General features: G+C 56.2%; 6 protein-coding genes across 6 annotated transcripts; 2 read left to right on the top strand and 4 right to left on the bottom strand.

Annotated features, from left to right (window-relative positions):
* The first annotated feature begins 894 nt into the window (after positions 1-894).
* Positions 895-2,285, top strand: B0I36DRAFT_162733 (Ccc1 family). The gene is made up of 3 exons (XM_046148680.1): positions 895-944; positions 1,053-1,512; positions 1,730-2,285. The coding sequence occupies exons 2-3, from the start codon at positions 1,259-1,261 to the stop codon at positions 2,265-2,267; spliced, it is 792 nt and encodes a 263-aa protein (XP_046008074.1). The 5' UTR covers positions 895-944; positions 1,053-1,258; the 3' UTR covers positions 2,268-2,285.
* Positions 2,286-3,618: 1,333 nt separating this feature from the next.
* On the bottom strand, positions 3,619-5,404 carry B0I36DRAFT_331572 (S-adenosyl-L-methionine-dependent methyltransferase). Its single transcript, XM_046154995.1, has 2 exons — positions 5,016-5,404; positions 3,619-4,938 (listed from the first exon to the last, which is right to left on the bottom strand). Exons 1-2 carry the CDS (start codon positions 5,133-5,135, stop codon positions 3,664-3,666), a joined length of 1,395 nt encoding a protein of 464 aa, XP_046008073.1. The 5' UTR covers positions 5,136-5,404; the 3' UTR covers positions 3,619-3,663.
* A 1,188-nt stretch (positions 5,405-6,592) lies between these two features.
* Positions 6,593-9,954, bottom strand: B0I36DRAFT_415950 (heterokaryon incompatibility protein-domain-containing protein). Its single transcript, XM_046162058.1, has 4 exons — positions 9,683-9,954; positions 9,181-9,620; positions 8,063-9,059; positions 6,593-7,994 (listed from the first exon to the last, which is right to left on the bottom strand). The coding sequence occupies exons 1-4, from the start codon at positions 9,770-9,772 to the stop codon at positions 6,894-6,896; spliced, it is 2,628 nt and encodes an 875-aa protein (XP_046008072.1). The 5' UTR covers positions 9,773-9,954; the 3' UTR covers positions 6,593-6,893.
* Positions 9,955-10,613: 659 nt separating this feature from the next.
* Positions 10,614-12,271, bottom strand: B0I36DRAFT_208134 (uncharacterized protein; the record flags this gene model as incomplete). The annotated part of the gene is made up of 3 exons (XM_046148866.1): positions 10,614-11,059; positions 11,144-11,699; positions 11,789-12,271. Coding segments are annotated over 3 exons (1,485 nt in total), but the record flags the coding sequence as incomplete, so codon positions are not given.
* Positions 12,272-12,959: 688 nt separating this feature from the next.
* On the bottom strand, positions 12,960-15,262 carry B0I36DRAFT_331560 (uncharacterized protein). The gene is made up of 8 exons (XM_046154994.1): positions 14,821-15,262; positions 14,724-14,760; positions 14,601-14,657; positions 14,505-14,533; positions 14,072-14,442; positions 13,630-13,996; positions 13,099-13,547; positions 12,960-12,981 (listed from the first exon to the last, which is right to left on the bottom strand). Exons 1-7 carry the CDS (start codon positions 14,977-14,979, stop codon positions 13,428-13,430), a joined length of 1,140 nt encoding a protein of 379 aa, XP_046008070.1. The 5' UTR covers positions 14,980-15,262; the 3' UTR covers positions 12,960-12,981; positions 13,099-13,427.
* A 2,288-nt stretch (positions 15,263-17,550) lies between these two features.
* B0I36DRAFT_331558 (cytochrome P450) lies at positions 17,551-19,530 on the top strand. The gene is made up of 3 exons (XM_046154993.1): positions 17,551-18,090; positions 18,159-18,898; positions 18,968-19,530. Exons 1-3 carry the CDS (start codon positions 17,838-17,840, stop codon positions 19,397-19,399), a joined length of 1,425 nt encoding a protein of 474 aa, XP_046008069.1. The 5' UTR covers positions 17,551-17,837; the 3' UTR covers positions 19,400-19,530.
* Positions 19,531-20,162: the final 632 nt, after the last annotated feature.

Genomic DNA, 20,162 nt, shown 5'->3' with positions numbered 1-20,162 from the left:
CCTGCTCCTGGACACCATAATTACGAACGTACTGTGCCTGCCTCGCCAGCACACACCAGGTCGTAGTGACTTAGGCATAAGGCGTGCGTTGTCATCGCCAACAAAGCAGGAGCTACATTACAGACAACTGTCTAATGTCCAACAAGCTATTGAAGCAACAGTCCCCCCATACGTCAACTTCCTGGCTGTCTTCCAGCAGAGCGAACATGGCAGCCTAGATAAAGGACCACCTTCAGCATGGCAAGCCACAATGGTGGCACTGTTACATAATGCCACCGAGACAGATGCCCGAGCATCATCACATCCTTGAGCCTCTGGCTCCGTCATGTCCGCTTCGGTCTTTTCCTTTGCTCGAGTTTTCGCACCAGACCAGCGCACTGATCCACAAGCCGGCATCCGCACGGACAAGTGTGTGCGTGGAGCTTACCTCAGTCATCCCCGTCCCCACATGCATGCCTTTGTCTTCCCTCTACCGACCAATCACCTCTGCTGGATTACAGCTCTGAGGCTGTCCGCCAATCACAACTGCCGTGAATGGAGCGTCATCAGCACTGCTCGGATTGGTGGTGGGCCGGCCTGTGTCCAAGTGGGGGTGCCTGGCAGAAGAGGGAGACCCTTGCGCAATGGACCGCCCTGAGGCAGCTAGCTAGTCCGGACTTATAAGTTGCGGAGGGCAGCTCTCCCGTGCGCGTGGGTGGTGTATCGGCGCCGAGCTACATACAAAGAGGGTGTGCTGTCTCGCGGAATACCCCAATTTCTTTGTGTCTTGCTATACTCGGGAAGCTCTTTCTTTTCATCACAGCGCGTATATCTGGCGAGAGTTGCAACTGCTATCTAACCACTATCACGTCGTCACACCTCTTATACGTCTATATCGTCCCTTCGTGCTAGACGGCTCTACACAAGCTTCGTAAAGATGGACTCACAACGAGACAGCCATGCCTGTGAGTAGCCCTCTATCGTGACATTTACTCACCTCACCCAGGGCTTCTTCAACCATAACCAGACACTGGCTTACTCATCTCTTGTAGCACAAGGCCGGCACCCAACAGAGACAGATGCCCTGTTGCCATCACACCACTCCCAGTCTCAGTCTCAATCGCCCTCACCATCGCCATCATCTTCATCTTCCTCCCTCTCAACCCTCCTCCCAGAACGCAAGGCCTCCACCGCCTCCTCCTCATCACCCTGCCTCTCCCCAAAGAACCTCCAGCACCAGCAGGCGCATAACCCCAGCACGCCGACGCCATGGGCCTACATGGTCCACTACATCCGGCAGCTCCTGGGGGTGGACTCGACGCGCCGGTCCAACGTCGGCGTGCACGCCCGCATGATCTCGGACGCCATCATCGGCCTGTCGGACGGGCTGACGGTGCCGTTCGCCCTGACTGCGGGCCTGTCGTCGGTCGACGGCATCGCGGCCAGGACGATTGTGTACGGCGGGCTGGCGGAGCTGATTGCCGGAGCCATCAGCATGGGTCTGGGGGGTTACTTGGGGGCGCGGAGCGAGCTGTAAGTTTTCTTTCTTTATCACTGTTATTTGTCCTCCCCTTTCCCTGGTCCATCTTGCATTTGAGCCATTCCGTCTCGCTCCGAGGCCCGTGGGCGGACAGGACAGGACATGGCATTACATGGCCGTCTTCGAGCCTCAGCCGGAACACGAGACCCTGGGACACCCAACTACCATGTTGTGCCCGATTAATAGCTGACAATCTCCTCCGAAAAACAGACAATCCTACCACGAGACCCGCCGCCAGGAGAACCTGCGCATCGCGACCGAGCCCGACGCCGTCGACGCCGACGTGCAGTCCATCTTCTCCGGGTACGACCTGTCCCCAGGCACCCTGAGCCAGCTGACGCGCGAGCTGTCCTCGTCGGCCAAGTACGTCGACTTTGTCATGGAGTTCCACCACGGCACCCCCGAGCCGTCGGCCGCGCGGGCCCTGCAGAGCGCCCTGATGATCGCGCTGGGGTACATGCTCGGCGGGATCGTGCCGCTGGTGCCGTACTTCTTTGTCGGTGGGAGTCAGGAGAGGGATATCGTCTGGGCGCTGTGGGTGTCGGTGTGTGTCATGGCCGTGGCGCTGTTCGCGTTCGGGTACGTCAAGACGTGTGTCTTTACCGGCTGGGCCGGGCGGCGGTGCGTCAAGCAGGGCATCCTCGGCGGCGCGCAGATGGTCGTGATCGGCGGTGCGGCTGCCGGCTCGGCCGTCGCGCTGGTCAAGATCTTTGAGGGCTTTGGAGGCGGCGGCGGCGGCGGACGGTGAACATCTTCCAGCGCCGTCTGCCTGGCTGAGTGATATTTATAGTGATGGGGGAAACCCGGGGGAAATTGGGGAAAAGGGCCGCGGAGGACGGACGGACACTGTGAATGAGCGCATGGTGTTCTGTCTTCTTTTTGTATTTCTTCCACACCACCGGAGAACAAAAGAATTCTTCTCCACCAGGGCAGGGAGTTCACCTGCTTTTCTCACGAATTTAAACACGAATTTACGAGACGAAATACACCAACCAGGTTCAGACTCCTTTGTGGGTGTTACGGAACCAAAGAGCACTGTATGATCCAAGAAGGTGCAAAGATGCCAGCGTGTGAACAGGACAAACTCTAACCATGTTCTCATTATATGCTCCTCAAGGCGGCCAGCCAGGCTCTGTCTGTCCAACACAACTATCTTTGCATCACGAGCTACTCCCTGATTCCTTTTTTTCCCCATTGGCTGCGCGCAGCTCAGCTTTTACAATAGGATAAATACACTAGCTTTGATCGTGTGGGACAGATGTTGCATGGACAGAAAACAGGTCAAATCCTCTTGCCACAAACAAGGTGCACTCTAATGTTGGGCACAACAATAACCTGCTCGAGGCGCTACACAACTGTGCCCGAACAGACCTGATCACATGCGAAATGTACTATCAACCAGAATGTATCGTTTGCCAACACTATTATATGCTCAAAAATATGAACCATGGGCTGGCCGGCCGTCTCCAGCCCAGACCCAAATGCAGAGGGCCTATATAATCCCCGCCTCTAATGTCCGTACATCCCCAAGCAAAGAATAGCTTTTGGTTCTCCCCGAAGCAAGTTATGTTCCACTAGATTGCCCAAACACCCTGCCTCCAACAGATTCTATGAGCGTTTTTTGCCCGTTTCCCAGCCCAGCCATCATTGCCTTTCGGCCACTTGTGATCTGGCACAGTCTGTCAGAGACTGGCTCTGGCACCTGCCAGATCTATCTTCCACATCATTATGCTTTCCTTCAATACCAGAAGCCCCCCTTCACCAGCCACGAATCATACATACATCGTGCTCGCTGCCTCGGCACATACATGAGAAGACATGCATGCTTCCGCTTTTCGCCCTTCTGCAACTAACCCGCCATTATATCACCATACTGCGGGATAGCATGCACGGCCGCAAAAGGCGACCTCCCAAGTCCAAGACCTGCTTAGAAGACCTTCTCCTTGAGCTCGCTCTTGCCGGCAGCCTTGCTGGCGGCGAGGGCGCCGGACAGACCAAACTGCGAGGCGACGCCGTTGATGCGGTGGACGTGGTTGAGGTTCTTGACCACGACCATCTGGAAGCAGGTGGCGCTGCCCTGGCGGGAGGCGATGACGGACCAGGCGAGGAAGAGCTCCCAGATCTGAAGATTTTGTTAGGTTGGGCTAGTCGACTGGGTAAAGGAAAAAGGAAAAGATAAAACTCACTCTGTACCATCTGACGCCAAACTTGGCCTCGACGGTCTCCTGGTTGCCGAGCCAGTTGCGGTACCATCTCCAGAGGGTGCCCGAGTAGTGGACGCCGACGGTGTCGACGCTCTTGCACTCGAAGCCGGCCATCTCGAGAGAGCGGATGTAGTTCCAGAGCGGCGTGGAGGCGTCGGCACCGGGGAAGATGTACTTGTTGAGGTAGAGGCCCCAGATGAAGTCGTCGTACTGCCAAGCCTGGCGGAGACCAGAGAGCTGGACGTACATGATGCCGTCGTCCTCGAGCATGTCGTAGCACTGGCGGAAGAAGGTGGTGAGCTTGAAGATGCCGACGTGCTCACCCATCTCGAGCTGGGTGATCTTGTTGTACTTCTTGTTCTCGATGTCGCGGTAGTCCATGCAGAGGATCTTGGACTGAGACTCGGGGATGCCGGCGTTGCGGAGGCGGTCGTTACCCCAGAGGACCTGGTTCTCGGCAATGGTGACACCGGTGACCTTGGCGCCGTAGTTGACGCTGGCGAAGCGGGCGAGGGTGCCCCAGCCACAGCCAATGTCGAGCATGGTCTCGCCCTCCTTGAGCTCAATCTTCTCGCAGACGACCGACATCTTGTTGTCCTGGAGCTCCTCGAGGGACTCCTCGCGGGTGGTGTCGGAGATGACGCCCGAGGTGTAGATCATGCGGGGGCCGAGGAAGAAGGCGTAGTGCTCGTTGCCGGTGTCGTAGGTGGGCTTGATCTGGGACTCGTCGTGGGCCTTTGTGTGCATGACAATGTCGCGGAAGAAGCCCATGATGATGAACTTGAAGAGGTCCCAGGTGAAGCCGAAGTGGGCCCAGTCGTGGCGGTACTCGAGGATGTCGAGGACATCGCCGTTGAAGTCGACGGCGCCGTCAATGTACATCTCGGCGAGGGCGGCCATGGAGATCTTGTTGCGGCCCGAGTACTTGAGCTTGTCCTCTTGCTTCTTGAAGGTGAGGTAGTGCTCGACGGGGCGGCCGGGCAGCTTGACCTTTTCGTTCATGCGGGGGCTGTAGGCGGACGAGACGAACCAGACGGCGATGAGGATGGGGAAGAAGGTGATGAGGCCAAAGAAGACGGTCGTCTTGAAGCCGCCGCCGACCTTGCGGGCGAGGTACCAGGGCACACCGACGAGGAGGGCGCCGAGCAGGTAGTTGGAGAAGCCCTCATAGCCAGGGCCGTCGGCGGGGAGGGGCGGGTTGTTGATGGTGGGGGACTGCAGGAGACACGAGGGCAACGGTCAGTGTCACGATGGACGGTTCCAATTGGGGCCAGCAGAGGAGCAGGACTCACGTTGGTCAGCGGGACGCCGACATCCTCGCCGAGATCGAATTTTGAGGGCTGGGCGGGAGGGGTGGGCACGTATTTGACGTCGCTCTGGAGCTCTGCTCCGGCGATGGGTTTGGCCCCCATGGTTGGAAGCGGTGGGAGGGAAGCGGGAGAGAGGGCGCCGTCGTCGATGTTGGAGCCTCAGGTCCTGCCAGAGAGAGAGAGGGAGAGGGAGGAGAGAGTGAGGAGGAGGAGAGTTGAGGAAAAGGGATGCAGAATGAGATCACAGCGAGGAGGAGGAGGTGAGGTCGAGCTGGTGGTGGAGTGGTGGAAGGTGCGCTCGTGCGGGTGCCTGCCCCTAACGCTACTGGCCAATTCGCTGCTGGGCCTGGGCGTGCCTGCCCCTCCTCCAGCGCCCACCACTGCACTAACCTTGGAACGCTCCAGCGCCCGTTGCAGGCGGTGAGCATCCGGACAAGTGTTATCTCCCGGCGGCCCGTCTTATCTTATCGCGCCCGCCCGTTTCTTTCCCTGGGCCGCATTTTGTTTCAATCCAACCAAACACCACCCGTCAGGCCAGGTATTCATGTTTTACCCCTGAGCCGCCCGCACCAGCGCCAGCTAAGATTGCCCGTGTCCCTTGGCGGGCGAGGATGGCAATGGCCTCTGGCGGTGTCGGCCCAATTGTGGTGGCTGGCCAGGGCCTGGGCCTGCTGGGCATGCCTGCAGCTCCAATCTTTTTGTTGCTGCCCTTTCAGGGGCGACACCCAGCAAGAAAGATCACATACACCTGTCACCTTTGGCTCACACGATCGAGAATCTCTTGAGAAGCAGAATGAAATGCCGTGTTCAGCAGGAACTGCCCGGGGGTCACCCTTTGATTGCTGGGGCCTTGAGAATCCACCCCTCGAAAAAGAAACACACACAAAAATAATCTCGGAGGTGGACCCTGGATTTCACGTGCCAGGCCAGGAACGAGGGGCTCCAGCTCCAGGGCGCCGGGTGTGGGGAAAAGGGGTCAGTCATAACTTTGTTTCCTTCGCGGAAGCCCTCGGCGCCCGCCCGGTGGTCCGAGCTCCCGGCATGCCAGGGCCCAACTGCCGATCTCCATTGTCACTCTGCGGAGCATCAGGAAACACATCTGGATCATGTTCATCTCATTTGAGCACCGAGCAAGCTCAGGCCTGCGTTTCATCCTCAGCGAGATTGCTCTGGCTGGGAGTAACGCCGCGGCCTTTTACGTAATTCGACGACACGTTGCACGCTCGGCATGTTTTGCCATGACACCAGAACCGGGAAATTTATTGCCCTCAGACAGGCGCAGGATGTAAACCTCGACGGCTGCTATTGACAGGACGTCGTTACTAAGAATCACTCGAATCTCTCTGGGACCTAATCTATCTCTCCATCAACGATGAACATTATGCCGATGCTCCCGGGCTCAAATTCGTGTCATACTTTGCAAACAGCCGTACCAGAGCTCGGCGCATGACAACGGACATCGTCTGACAACAATAGAGCCAGAAGTTCGGCCGCCGCCTGCGCTCCGCCTAATGCATCGTTCATCATGATGCGCTCCCCGTCAGCCTTCTCGGGGGGATGTTATGGACAAGACGAGCACATGCGCAACATTGGGCAGGGAGGTGGTGCCAGGCACCGGGACGCTGCCGTGGAGCACGCTGCAGGAAGCCAGCCCATCAGCCTATCGGGTATACAGCCGTTCGAGCGGATAGCAACGGATGTAAATTCAGTGCCCATATGAAGTCCTCGCGGCGTCAGCTAAAAAGGCTTGCGATTGCCCTGAAGCCTACCTAGACATTTAATCATGTCGTCGCCGCGTTCTGTGCTCCGCACATTGTAGAAGGCTGTGAAAGTTCTCGATGGCTCCTCGATATCTATGTCTCAAACTACACATATTCTGTCCATATCAACCAATTCTCTGGCTTCCCAGAGCATGATACCATCAACAAAGGCTTCGCCTTGAAGCGTCCAGGTATCCCTTTTTGTGCCTCTAGCTCGGGAGAACACGAAAGGAACAGAAGAGTCAGACACCAGCATAACGTGGTGGCCTTCTCGGACCCAGGTAGGCGCGAGGCCGACTAGCCCAGTCCTTGTTACGAACAACCTGCGCCAGGCAAGCATCGACATGCAAGCCTCCTCAAAGGCCCGGCATTCGTCGCTAACAGGCCTTTCAACGTCGAAGAAGGGATCTTCATCCTTCTCTGGAGGAAAAACTCTAAAGCCCCCGAAGCCGTGGCTGGGCTGCCCCATGAGGAAATTCAGGACTGCCTTCCGCCGCATCTTCTTCTCTCTCAACTCGTTGCTGGACACTTCCAAAATCGCCTCCTCCGAGGTTAAATGCCTCACCGCCTCCCCGGGCCAAGGCATGTGCGCATACAGGTGCTTCAGCTTTTCAAACTCGGCGATGACGTCGGCGAGGCTTTTCTGCGTGTTGGTCTCACGCTCGCGGTCTGCTCTCCACTGCTCCGCTGCGGCCGATGGTGCTGTTTGCAAATCCGCGCCGCTGCCGTGAGCCTTGCGTGCTGCCGCTTCGCTCTTTTCCCTGGCCATCGTCTGCCCGGCTAGCTCATGCTGGTCCCTCAGGACGGAAGCGTGAACCATCGACTCGATGGACTCGCAAAGGCACTTGCCAGCCTGAGCGTGCGTGATGCGCTTGCCATTGACGTGGCCGGCCACCATGGTGAAGGCGATGGCCTCCAGCAAAGACGGCTGACGCGCAGTCTTGCGGGCCTCGGCCACGCCATTGTACACCACGGGCCTTTGTGTCATGAAGCGCATGAGTTTGAGCAGATCCAGGACGTCGAAGTCGACTGCAGAGACAGTGTCCACTGTCGCAGCGTCGACGATGAGCTCTCTCCCGTTAGGAGAGATGGAGCAAACAGGCGAGACTGAGGAGGCGTCGCCCGCTGATGCGTGCCGCGCAGGGCCTGCACACCATGGATTATTGATCTTTGGAGGAATCAAATCGCTAGTTGCTTCACTCTGAGATAGAGGTGATGGCTCGTCAGTGGCACTGTATTTCCTCCTGTAAAAGGGTCAACGTAACGCACCTTCCAGGACCCCGGTGCGGGGACCCAAGACGGCAAGGTCTGTGCTGTCTTTCCGATTTCTCGTGGGACTGTGGAAACCTTGTCGTTCAAATGATATTCTTCAGGCATGCGGGAGGCCAGTGTGAATAGTGTCTCGACAGACTCATGGGTGAGCAGACAAGCGGCAGCATTCACAAGGACTTCGGGAGCGGAAACGGCAGGGCGGGCTGCTAAGACTGGCCAAAGCCCGTTCGGTGTGATGCTTGACGCCCCATCGTAGTCGTGCATGCTACGCTTGTTGTGTTGATGGCCCGCGATACCGGATTCTGGTGGCGGCGGCGCAGGTGGGGTTACCACAGGCTGCAAGCTCTGATCAATGGTTAACAGATCCTCCCTGATGAGCGACAGTCCTGCAAACACGAAGTCCTTGTCATGCGTAGCCTGGCGTCCCATGCACACCCGAAGCCAATTGATCAGAGTTCCCTTACTGTCTCGGGAGAAGCCTTCGTGGGAAGCCGCTGAGGATGGTAGCAGCTCCATCTGGGCTCCAACAAGGGGCCGAATGACTGCCTTCATGACCTTCATGTTCCAAGGTGTGATACTCTTGTCGCTGGTACTGAATAGTATCCATTTCCAGGCTGTCTGCAACGCCTCAGGAGTGACCTCGTACTCCCCGTGCAGGTACACGACCTTCCTCGCAAGGCAAAGCTCTTGTACCACCCATACCCTGCGAAAGTACGGCCGACATATCAGATGTGTTGCAGTAGCGAACATGGTGAAAAACTCTTTCATATCTGCCGGGCTCTCTATTGGCGGTAAGAATTTGCCACCGTTCATCGGAAGCCTCATCAATACAGAATCAGGCGGCAACGGCCTCTTGGAAGCGGCGACGTCCTCGAGGAGCTGGAGACCTTTGGCCCATTGCTTATTCAAATCACCGAGCCAGACGACGACAAGCTGAGCTTGGTGATAAATTCGACCCATGAGTGGGATTTGAGCCACCTTCTCGTCTTCATCACTGTGTTCGCGACATCTCGATTAGCGGCTGCTAGCAAAATTGAGAACAGGGACTGAAACAGCAAACAGGAAAAGAGTCTTGTGCCAGATAAGTCGAGATGTGCCAGGATAGTCCCACAAACCTCTGATTTATACACAAAGCGTCAATCCAGAACCACTCTTCCTGTCTTTTCTTGCGCAATTGTTTCAACCCCTGGAAGAGATTCTGATGCACCTTCATGGGCTTGCCGTTGCAGGTGACCTTCTTGAAGGCATTCAGGTGCATGTACATCTCGGCCTGTGACTCTGTCTCTGGTCTGAAAAGCTCGACGAACTCATCGAAGTCCTCGTACATCCAGAAATTCAATATGCGGCGTGCGCCCCTGCTCCAAGTCGACCGTGATAGATTCCAAGTATATGATAGCGCGGTGAAGCGTGGTCCGAGTTCGAGATCGGCTGTCTTCATTACGAAACTGATCTTGTCGTCTCCCCGCTCGGAGGAGGGGCGGTCGAGCTTGATGAGGCGGACTGATGTCGGTGTCGGTAGGCGGTCGTACGGGAACTCCTTACCATACCACCAATCCTGTGGCGTGGATGATCAACCACAGGGTCTCCAGTGTCGTTGAACGGGATCTGTTTGCTCACCGTGACTTTTTCGGCAGATTCAATGTAGTGGTTTTTAACTTTATCGCTGGCGTCGCGTACCGCGAACGCAGCACGGCGCAAATCATCCATTGTGTAGCAGTATTGCACAACGCTTTCGTGACCGCTCTGCAGGCGCACTGTGGAAAGTGACAGGCGTTGTGCAAACGCGCTTTATATAGTGCCTGGCAGCGGAAGCCTGCTTGCGAACGAAGTGGAACTTGAGGCAACGATGGAAGCCGATATAGCGAGGCGGCTCTATAGCCCCTCCTATTGGCACAGAGCGATGGCATACTTCGTGGCGAATACCTTGACTCATCGACCGTTTGGGGTCAAGTCGAGCACCGCGCTGACCTCAGCTTATCTGCTGTGTAACCCATGCGACGCGCTCCTCAGGCGAGTGGCTCCAGTAGAGCAAAGCCACACACGAACAGGGGTACCTAGCATGGGACTCTCGGTGATTTGGCGCAGGATTTGGGGGCCGGGTGACACAAAACCGACCCAAAGATAGACTAGTTACAGTGAGCAGGCTGTAAATGATAAGGATGTTCCCAGCTTCACATGGGACGGCTGGCGTCGGCCTACTTGATGAGAGTCTCTACACAACCACTAGGGGACAGCCTTTCAAGTCTATAGCCGTTCAAGTAGGCAGCATCTTATCTAGCTAAGATTCCGTTCTCGCAAAGTTTTAAATAGCAACTTTCCGCCGTCGTGCTGAGAAGAGTTGCCGCCAGCATGAGGTCTCAGAGTATAAGGTTCTCTCTCAAGTGTCGGAACCACCCTGCAAGGGTTATTCAACTTTGGTGGCGGTCGTGGTTCTCCTCCGCTTGCAATTGATATAATACTTGTGGGCACTAGTCAGTGTGAAAGGTAAATCGAAGTGTGCCACGGCCGTCTCTCCGCACTCTGCCACCACTTCTGAGTCCGTTCACGCCCGAGCTCTCGCGACCGCTTTGTGGCCTAGTCTCACCAGCTCCGCGACGAACCTTTCCACTCGAGCCAGCTGCTCCACCTCGCTGTCCTTGAGATACATGTTCCGCATATTCTTTACCAGCACAGGGGTAGCCTCCAACAGTCTCAGATCCCCCATCGCCGCTGGCTCGCTCGGGTTCGTCAGTATGTCACAGAATAGCACATGGATCGCGGACAGCGGGTAGAACAGGACGACCCAGAACGGCCCGCCGAGCAGGTCCTGGTCCAGCCCCTGGATGAAGTGCAGCGTCGACCGGCTGGCCTCGACAGCGAGCGCCATGCTCGAGGCAAAGGCGGCGCTTAGGCCCTCGTCTGTGCTCAGATGACGGCATCTGCCAGTGGCGCCATGGATCCTGGAAATCAGGTGGTGGTACTGGAGCGTGATCATGATGTGGTGCATCCGCTGGCCTACACAGACTCCTTTCTGTTGTTGCTGTCGCTGCTGCTGGAATTCATTGGCGCCGTCCGTTTGCGTGGCTTGGTGGACGATACCCAAATCAAACATGTAACCGGCTGGATAGGTCAATCTGGGCCGGAGGAGCGGGTCTATACCCATCCGCCAGGTCTCCAGCTTGGTGTCCAGCTCGCGGATGTCCTGCAGCAGCTGCACCTCGGACTTGCGCATCGCCTTTGCAGAGTACAGCATCGTGTACGTCTCGGACTTGAGCAGGTCGAGACGCAGGTCGCCCGGCAGGAGCATATCCAGCCTTGCCGAGCTGACCGCTGTGGGCCGTGGGCGCGGCATCGCGCAGGACTTGTCCGGCGGACGGTCGAGGTATCCCTCGGGCAAGGTCAGATCGCAGTTGTCGTCATGGATGAGCGGCGGCTGTCCCGTGCGCAGGGCAAAGTCCTTGTCGAAGGTGTATGCCATCCAGAAGAGGCTTCGAAGATGCCGTCGGTGAAGCGCAATGGTGGCTGTGGCGGGTATGTCAACATCAAAGCCAGCCGTCGGCAGGAGATGTGCGCCGAGTTGAAACAGCGTCCGGACGGCCATGCCGCGGTAGACAGATGCCGCGTGGGACCTGCCGTTGAACTCAAGATATAATGCCTGAGGTCACTGTCAGTCTTTTCTTTTGTCCTCAACCAGCGTACTGAGGAGAACGCGACAAGAACCCTGGCAAGTGCGAGCCGGCCTACCTGTGTCATGGCGGCTTGGGCCACCAGAATGCTGCCATGGTCGGCTACTTGCGAGAGCAGCACTCGCGACGACGCCGCCAGCGAGTCGGCGTCAACAGGAGTCAGCCTCCTCGTACGCAGAAGCACCGACATGAACGATAGGAAGCCCTGCAGGCAGGCTTTTGCAGCGATTCGAGTTGCACGGGCGTGCTCTTCGCAGTCGCTCCTTCGTGGCAATTGGTTGTAAGTTTCCTCGACGGTGTGTCTTAACAGTATCGGGTCAACGACGGGGAATGTTGACCGGAACGCATCCCGCGAATAACGGGCCGAGTATTCGTCCATGATATGGCGAGGCGGTAAGTCCACAACCGCATCTGCCGGCTCTAGGTGGCTGAGAGTTGGATCCGGATTCTCCCATGGCGGTGTTACCAAATTGATATCTAGGGTGTCTTCACCCGTACGCGATTTAATCCACCCGTTTCCATCAGAACAGTGTAGTGGCAGGTTGCCATTAGTGAAAACATTCTTGTGGTCTGGGCTCCAGAGGGAGCTCACGCTCGGCACTACTGCAGTGACCGCACTCCGCCCTTGCATAGGGGCCTGCGGACTCGCGCGTGACGTGAGGGCCGCAGGCTGTTCCGCGTCTGCACTGCGCTCTTCTGCTGCGAGAGATCTCGTGACAAGTTTCCTGCCGGACGAGTCAGCTCCAATAGTGCGATGTGAGATGGCGTGAGCAGGAACGTAGCTAACTTTGGTCGTCCCTTGGGCTTTGCTGGTTTATCTGGTCGATCGAAAGTGCACAGCAACCCTTGATGTCTACACCAGTCGCAATTTGGTGGCGTGCCGAAGTCGCATTGGATCTAGCTTTGGAGGCAAAGACAAACATCTTTATCAGCTAGACATTTCTGCTCAGGAGGGCCGTCGTCAAACTGACCTTGCGCCGGTAGCACGCGTCGCAGGCCCGCTTCTTGCGTTCGAGAGGTAAGGCTTGAAACTGAAAGATGCCTGCCTCCATGATGTTGCATGGGCGGTGATTGCCCCCAGAATTGGCCCAGTCTCGCTCCTTGTGCACGCTCAGGAAATGTGCTTGACGTTGTGATTGTAACCAGGGGATTGCTGCAGAATAAGGAGAGCACAGTAGTTCCTGACGTAGTCGTATTTAAATCGTCACGTCACCGAGGGACGAGCACGGGCTGAATAGACAGCAATACCACCTGGACGCGATTAACGTGTCAGTCAGGGGCTGGCTTTGTCAGCACCGAGAGTTCCGCTTGCAATACCAGGGTGGCATTTTCGGCGGTTCCGGGTGAGGCCGGGGTGCAGGGGTTTACCTCATCGTGCCTTCTTTGAGCTGTACTAATCATGAATAAGTGTCGTAACAACCGCCGGAGTTAGGACTTTCGCGAGAATACTTGACGCAGCTGTCTCAAATTGGTGTGGACATCAAGAGCACCTGAGCTTTTTCATTCATGAAGACAAGGCGTTTGGACAACAAGAACTGCAGCAGTAAATTCCACCAGCGTCCTTGGACAGATTCGTTGTTCTATTCATTTTTAGGGCGATTTGAAAGCAGAGCATCGGGGTGTTCCGTGTACACACCTCCAGATGCTCGACTCAGAAATGTAGACGAATATGCCTTCCCATTGCCGACACCGGTCCTCTACTCCCTTGTGACTGTCCACTTCGTCGACACGCGTACACCAGAGTCAGGATGGGGCGCCCGAGTCAACTTCCTCTCGGAGCCAGCGTCGTCGCTGACGGCTCCGCTCTCGGCATCGTTCTGAGAGGATCCAAAGTCAGTCAAAGCGCAAATGAACGGCACCATTCATTACCAGTAGTCGGCTACCCGCAAGCAGACTTACCAGTTCAATCCAAGCCGCGCCACCGGACTGACTCTTCTTCGTTCCCGTGCCGATGATGCCCCTCTTTGATGCAGAAACGTCGTCGAATCGCATGCCGTTCGTAGTATTGGATCTCGGTGCGAGTCCGGAAACCTGGCTCCTGCTGGAAGTATCGGGGCCCTGGTCGGTGCTTCTCGTCCAAAAAGAGCCGTACTTGGCGCGCAAGCGAGCATAGAAGGGTCGGAGGGTGGGAATGTTGATGCACAGCACTGCGAGATCCAGCTCGACAGTGAGCAAGATAAATGTCGACTGGGATGTACCGGTCAGGTTGCCGAGAAGGTCGATCTCGAAGAGGTAGACGAAGCGGACTATGCCAATGATACAACATCTACGCCAAGCTTATTGTCAGTCTGCTGCATCGGCCGTAGAATCTGTTTCCCGTGAGCGACCGGTGCGAACTCACGCAAGGCCCATAGCGAAACACAACGTCACCACCACCTTTTCCGTTTTACGCATCTGCAGGTTCCAGATTGTGCGGATTGGCAGGATCACAATGAACAGATCCGTGAGGACGTTGGTCAGGATAAGCGACTTGAGCACCGTGATCTGGTCTTTGCACTTGCCGATGCGGGCCAGCGTCCACTGCTGCTGGATCGGATCACATAGAAATATTGTGAGGAACGTGAAGGAAACGCCCCAGGCGATGGAAATGCCGATACCCCCGTAGATCCACCACCTCAGTTCAAGCTCGAATGTTCGCAGATATAGGAAGAGCTGGCTGAGCTTGAGAGCGGCGAGAGCCCAGAGGTATATGAGGGTATAGGCGAATGTAAGCTGGAGCGAAGATGACGTCAGTATTGTGCTCGACCTGGGCGCATTCCAAGTTGAATCGGTACCTCTAAAATTCGGGGGAGGTTCTCGAGAACTACACAAGCGCGATTAGATTTCGTTAGCATACTTTGGGCATGTTGATGCTGGAAACATATGCTTACGAATGGGATACACGGCAGACTCTGGGTTCAAATCATAGCCAACTCCGGAGGTGAACACTGTATCGATGGTAGAACGTCAGCCTGCAGGCAGCAGAGGGGAACATTTCTGATAGTGCTGCGTACCTGCCGCACCTATCCCGATCGCGCTTCCGGACAGGATCTGAAGGAATTCCATGTTAGCATGGCTGTTCTTTTGGCGCCTGTAGGAGTTGAGACTGACGGCTGCAGCAACAGAAAGACAATCGTCAACACCAATACCTGCGCCTCGGAAACGTCCAAGGCATCGAAAACACACAACAGCGCTACCAGCAATCCACAGCAGAGAGCCTGTGATGAGACATGTCAGTGCTGGTGTCGTCAGCGGCAGTGTTTGTGTCATGGTCGTCGTTGAATGCTGGGTGGAGGCTCGAGGAAGCCAAAGAGTGCCTGCAGAATGACTCTTTGCTCTTCCTCTGAGGAGTCATGCTGCAATATAGCCCGAGCCCGGTGCTGAAGAAGAATTCTCGCCAGTTGTGCCCGTCGCACCTCAACTTGGGCCGTGCGACAGTCTATCCCCTGCCAGGAGCCCCTTTGTGCGGCGATGCGACCAGCGCCCTCGTCACTTGTTCCAGGACACAATTCTGTCATTTTGAGACGCGGAATAGTTTTGCTCTTCCCCGGACAATCCTCGAGTTGTTACTGTGCGGCCAGTCCCGGCCAGCACTGGCTCGCCCAACACCCGATGTCTCTTCTCTTCATCCCCGGCCCGACTCATTCGACGCAAGGGGCTTGAAAAGCCTCGCCACCTCTGTTACACACATGGTGCATCGAAATGGAGGCCCCAGCGAGCTCTGGCATACATCCCTGCACCCAAGCCCGGGATGCTACATGAAGGAGCCTGTCAAGAACCAACGTTCCTGTTAGCGAGATTGCGCCTAAGGACTCAGGTGTGGTGGGTGGCGGAAGAAGCCGAACGACCCTGCCGATCCCTCGCGGTGTGTGGTCTGGCTTCGTGGTTCAACGGCCTTCCCAGTCTGGAGATGTGCCACAAGATGGTTTGCTATGTCTGCCGATCGTTTGATGCAAGACACGCACCGGTCATTTCTGACACCGCTCCGAAGTTACCTATGGCATCAGTCTTCATCGTTCATTAAGCGCATAGGCGAGGCGCAAGGCAGGGTGGATCTGGCACGTACTCCACTGGTCGCCGAGAAAGAGGTGGACAGGAATGGATCCACCGATTCAGATCAATGCATTCACAAGCGTGTCGTTGATGGAAGCGTCCATCGGCCGAAACGCACCAATCGCAAGTCGGGCCGTGCCCGGCGACGTTGCAGCCGGAGTCAAAGCCTGCGTTGCCGGACCCCATGTTGGTCGTAATGTGATCACGCCATGACAGGAAGATCGTTGCTAAATCTGCGATCAATGGCTACCGTAGTGGAACCAAGAATCACTTTGGCCGACTTTGATATTGGGTAGTTGGTTCCCGGGCCGAGTTTGCTGGTGTCCCAAGAAGCTCGATAGGCCAAAACAGCATGATGCACCTCAATCCGTCCTTACAGCAACGGCCCCAAGGAGCCTCTTTCGAGATTCAGAATAGGTATCGTATTTCTTGCATCGCGTCGACCACGGGCACCCAGTAGTGAAGAAAAAAAAAGGACGGCGTAGGGGGATTTTCCAAGTGACAAGACTCTAATCACCAGAAATAAGCCTTCCTGACGACTTAATAGAGTACTGGCAAATCATTGGACAGGATCTCAAAGACCCCACTCCGTTGTCGCATTCGTATGGGAATCTGGAAAGAATCAACTACACCATATGAGCAAACACACTGGATGCACGAGCCCCTGGCCGTTGTTTGCTTCCCGGACCAACATCCTTGGCACACAAGCGTCACGCCACACCGGCGACCCTAGCCGCCGGCCCGGGCCTGGATTGAGCAAACATTACTGATGATGATTTTGAAGCGAGTATGATCCCCTGTGATATGTACACGGCTCCCAGGATTGGCGATCACCGGATTATACTTGGTCTGTAACAGAAGAAGCAACAGCGTAACTTTGCTTTCGTTTGGCGCCTATGGGAAGTTCCGATACATTGTCTATGCAGTCAATTCACTCAGACTCGCGTAGACGAGAAGTGTCGGCACTTTTTTGCTAATCCTGGGATCTCTATAGATATCTTGGGGGATGGCAGGGATTCCTAGGGGCTGGTGCTGTTCTATCGACAAGTTGGGTGCGCCTTCACACCCCAAGAACCGCCTGGGGCAAGCGAGAAGAACTCGGTAGCGCCCCTGCAAGTACAACTTGGCAATATGCGGCCCTGCCGACCTGGCCCACGATCCTGGCACACATTGCCACGGAGCACAGAGCAGACCAATGAAACCGTGCCGTTCATATGCATTGTCACCCTTCATCAACAACCAACATTCGCATTCTACTTTCTCCTTTGGGAAACCGATTCGTGAAGAAAGCGAAATACACAAGCTTGGCAGGCCACACCATGAACAACGCCATTTCAAAGTTCTCCAACCACGATCCGCCAGGGTCGCGGCAAGAGAGCAGATGAACAAGCTCCCTCCAAATATCTAGAGGACAGGCACGTGACCGCTCTATGACATGTTCAGACTCGGAATTCTTTCCCGGAGAGGTAGTCGTGCCCGATGTCAGCACTAGCTCAAAATACTGTGGGCTTGGTGTCCACAAGGTCATCGTGTCGTTGGGATTATCCCAGACGGCACTTCCCACCGTGAGCCATTCACAGCATCCACTCCCACGCCTTTCTGTGCACCTCCATTCGTCCATGGCTGGCGTCAGGGTGCTCCACCCGGCATGTGGCTCTGCATATCGTGGTTCGAACCCCTGGAAAGGCCCGGCCACAGTTTTGGAAGTGCCGAGCGCTAGCATACAGTGCACACGCAACAGGGAATACGACGACTCTCAAGCCGCAGCCTACCTTGTTTGTACAGTGAGACGTCACTACCCATAGAGAGGACGGAGAAGAAGAGACCCTCCCCGGTGGGGCATAAAAGCAAGCAAGCTCGAATCTTTGCGCGCGGGCTTCCACACTCTGTCACAAACTGGGTAGTCGCCTGTCAAGCTTGAAACATACCTCTCACGCAGGTGGTTGCTGCGCTGTCAACCCGGGCACCGCGTGTCCAGCGATATTCTGCGGAAGAACTGCTCTTCTTGAGCGGAGCGTTCTCCGGCACTCTGGCCCCAAAGCCCCATCCCGCCTCCACAGAGGCCGACAAGCACGATGGCGGCGGCTCTTGATGTCGCGAGGCATGCCGCCGAGCAAACCACGATCCGTCGTGCGCTGGCCGGCGTCGCTGTCGCCTATGCCGGTTACAAGGTCCTCGTTGCTCTGTACAACATCTCGCCCTTCCATCCACTGTCTCGCTTTCCCGGCCCGAGGCTTGCGGCAGCAGGATACTTTTACGAGGCATACTACGATTGGATTCGTGGTGGGAAGTATACGCAAGAGATCAAGCGCATGCACGAGAAATATGGTGGGTGTACTACTAAAGATCACATCAAGTCTCCCGTAGGACGACTTTGACTGACACCCGATCCCCAGGCCCCATCGTCCGCATCAACCCCGACGAGCTCCACTGCAACGACCCTCTGTTCACCGACGAGATATATGCCGGTCCGGGACGAGTCAGAGACAAATGGTACCACCAGCTCAACACGGGCGGTGCCGGGCCCGTGTCGGTGACTGCCTTCTCGACCGTCCCGCACGAGGTGCACAAGATGAAGAAGGCCCCCTATGCGCGCTTCTTCTCCCGCCAACAGATCGCCAAGCTCGAAGGCGAGGTCCTCGACGCCGCGCAGCTCGTGACGAACAAGATGCTGTCCATCGCGCAGTCCTCGAAGAAGGCCAGCGAGAGCCAGCACGGCGAGGTCTTCGACGTCAAGGACGCCTTCAACTGCTACACGGCCGACGTCATCGGGCAATATGCCTTTGGCACCTCCATGGGCTTCATCACACAGGAGGGCTGGACGCCCAACTTTGCGACCTGGGTCAAGTCGTTTCTGCAGTCGGCCTACACGATGCGGCATAACGCGGTGGCGCGCAAGGTCGCGCAGTACATCCCACTCATGGCGGACTACATGGGTGAGGATATTGCCACTGTCATGAGGCAGATGAATGTCGTCATTCCGGGGTACATCCAGGCTGCACTGGACGATCCGGAGAACGGGCGTGTGTTTGCCGAGGTCCTGCAGAACAAGAGTCTTCCAGATAGCTACAAGGACATGTTCCACCTGTCTGGAGAAGGGTTCAATTTTCTGCTAGCAGGGACAGAGACTACTGCAGTAAGTGTTGCCACCATCTCCCATTCTTTTCCATTGTCATCTGCGGCCGGCGTGCTGACCCGGTGTTAGGCCATTCTCACCGTCATCACATATCACCTCCTCCACCAGCCAGCCATCTACAAGCGCCTTATGCAGACCCTTGACGACACCTCTCCCTCCACGCTGAAATGGTCCCACCTCGAGAACAAGCCTTACTTCTGGGCCATCGTACAGGAGTCTCTACGCATCATGCCGGGCGTCTCGCACCGCTCCGCGCGCATCGCGAGGGATGAAGACCTGCACTACAAGAGCGCGAGCGGCGACGTCGTCTACGTCGTCCCGCGCGGCACGCCGATCGGCATGTCCTCCGTGATCAACCACATGGACCCTGGTTTGTTTCCCGATCCGGAGGCGTTCAGACCCGAGCGGTGGCTTCTGGAGGATGGATCGCCAAACTACAAGCTCCAGAAGTATTTGCTGGCTTTCAGCCGGGGAAGTCGGTCTTGTATTGGCGAGAAGTGAGTTCCCTCCCCCTCCCCCCTTCCCGCTACGTTCCCTTTTCGTGCCTTGATCAATCGATGAGGCCGAAAGTCTTCAGAAAGTCCAAAGGCTGACAACGGTAATCCACAGTCTTGCATACTGCGAGATCTACATCATGGCCGCGCTCATGGCGTTCCAGGTTATCCCACGCGCCACGCTGCACGAGTCCGGCGACCCGGCTGAGCATTTCAAGTACGATCACGACATGATTGTGCTGCAGACCAAGAACGGTTCTATAAGTTGCAAGATCTCCATATCGTAATGGAGATCAGCCAGATTCGAATGGGGCTGATTGTCTGATGACGGAGGCTACTGCAGTCGTTGGCATAACCTTAAAAGTGTATGCATACTCAGGGACAACAACGCCATAGAAGGCAGGGCCAAGTTCAAAACATCCGGCTGTTCGTGGCGAGGAGTGGTACAAGAGAATATGTTGGATATAAATAGATGGACTAGCTCTGTCTCCATGCAACCGATACCATAGTGTAAAAACCTTTCGTCTATAGCAGAGGTGATTGAATGCCTTCCACGAGTGCGTTCTCGGTGAAGCTCTCGGGGCTGCCAGATTGCGTGGCTCGCGTCACGCTGGCTTGTGATGATGTGCGGCCGTCGTTCTTGGATTTAGTTGCCAAGGGAGGTCAGACCAATGGTGTGAACTGCGAGAGAGTCCAATTAGGTGGGATCTAGTATCCACCACGTCCAGTGTGAGTAGATGCCGGGCGGATGGCCGCCCAGGCCATACACT

The sequence above is a fragment of the Microdochium trichocladiopsis genome, assembly GCF_020744255.1.
Source record: "Microdochium trichocladiopsis strain MPI-CAGE-CH-0230 chromosome Unknown B0I36scaffold_9, whole genome shotgun sequence".
NCBI lineage: Eukaryota > Fungi > Ascomycota > Sordariomycetes > Xylariales > Microdochiaceae > Microdochium > Microdochium trichocladiopsis.
Note: the sequence above shows the minus strand (reverse complement) of the source record. Positions and strands in the feature narration are given on the sequence as shown.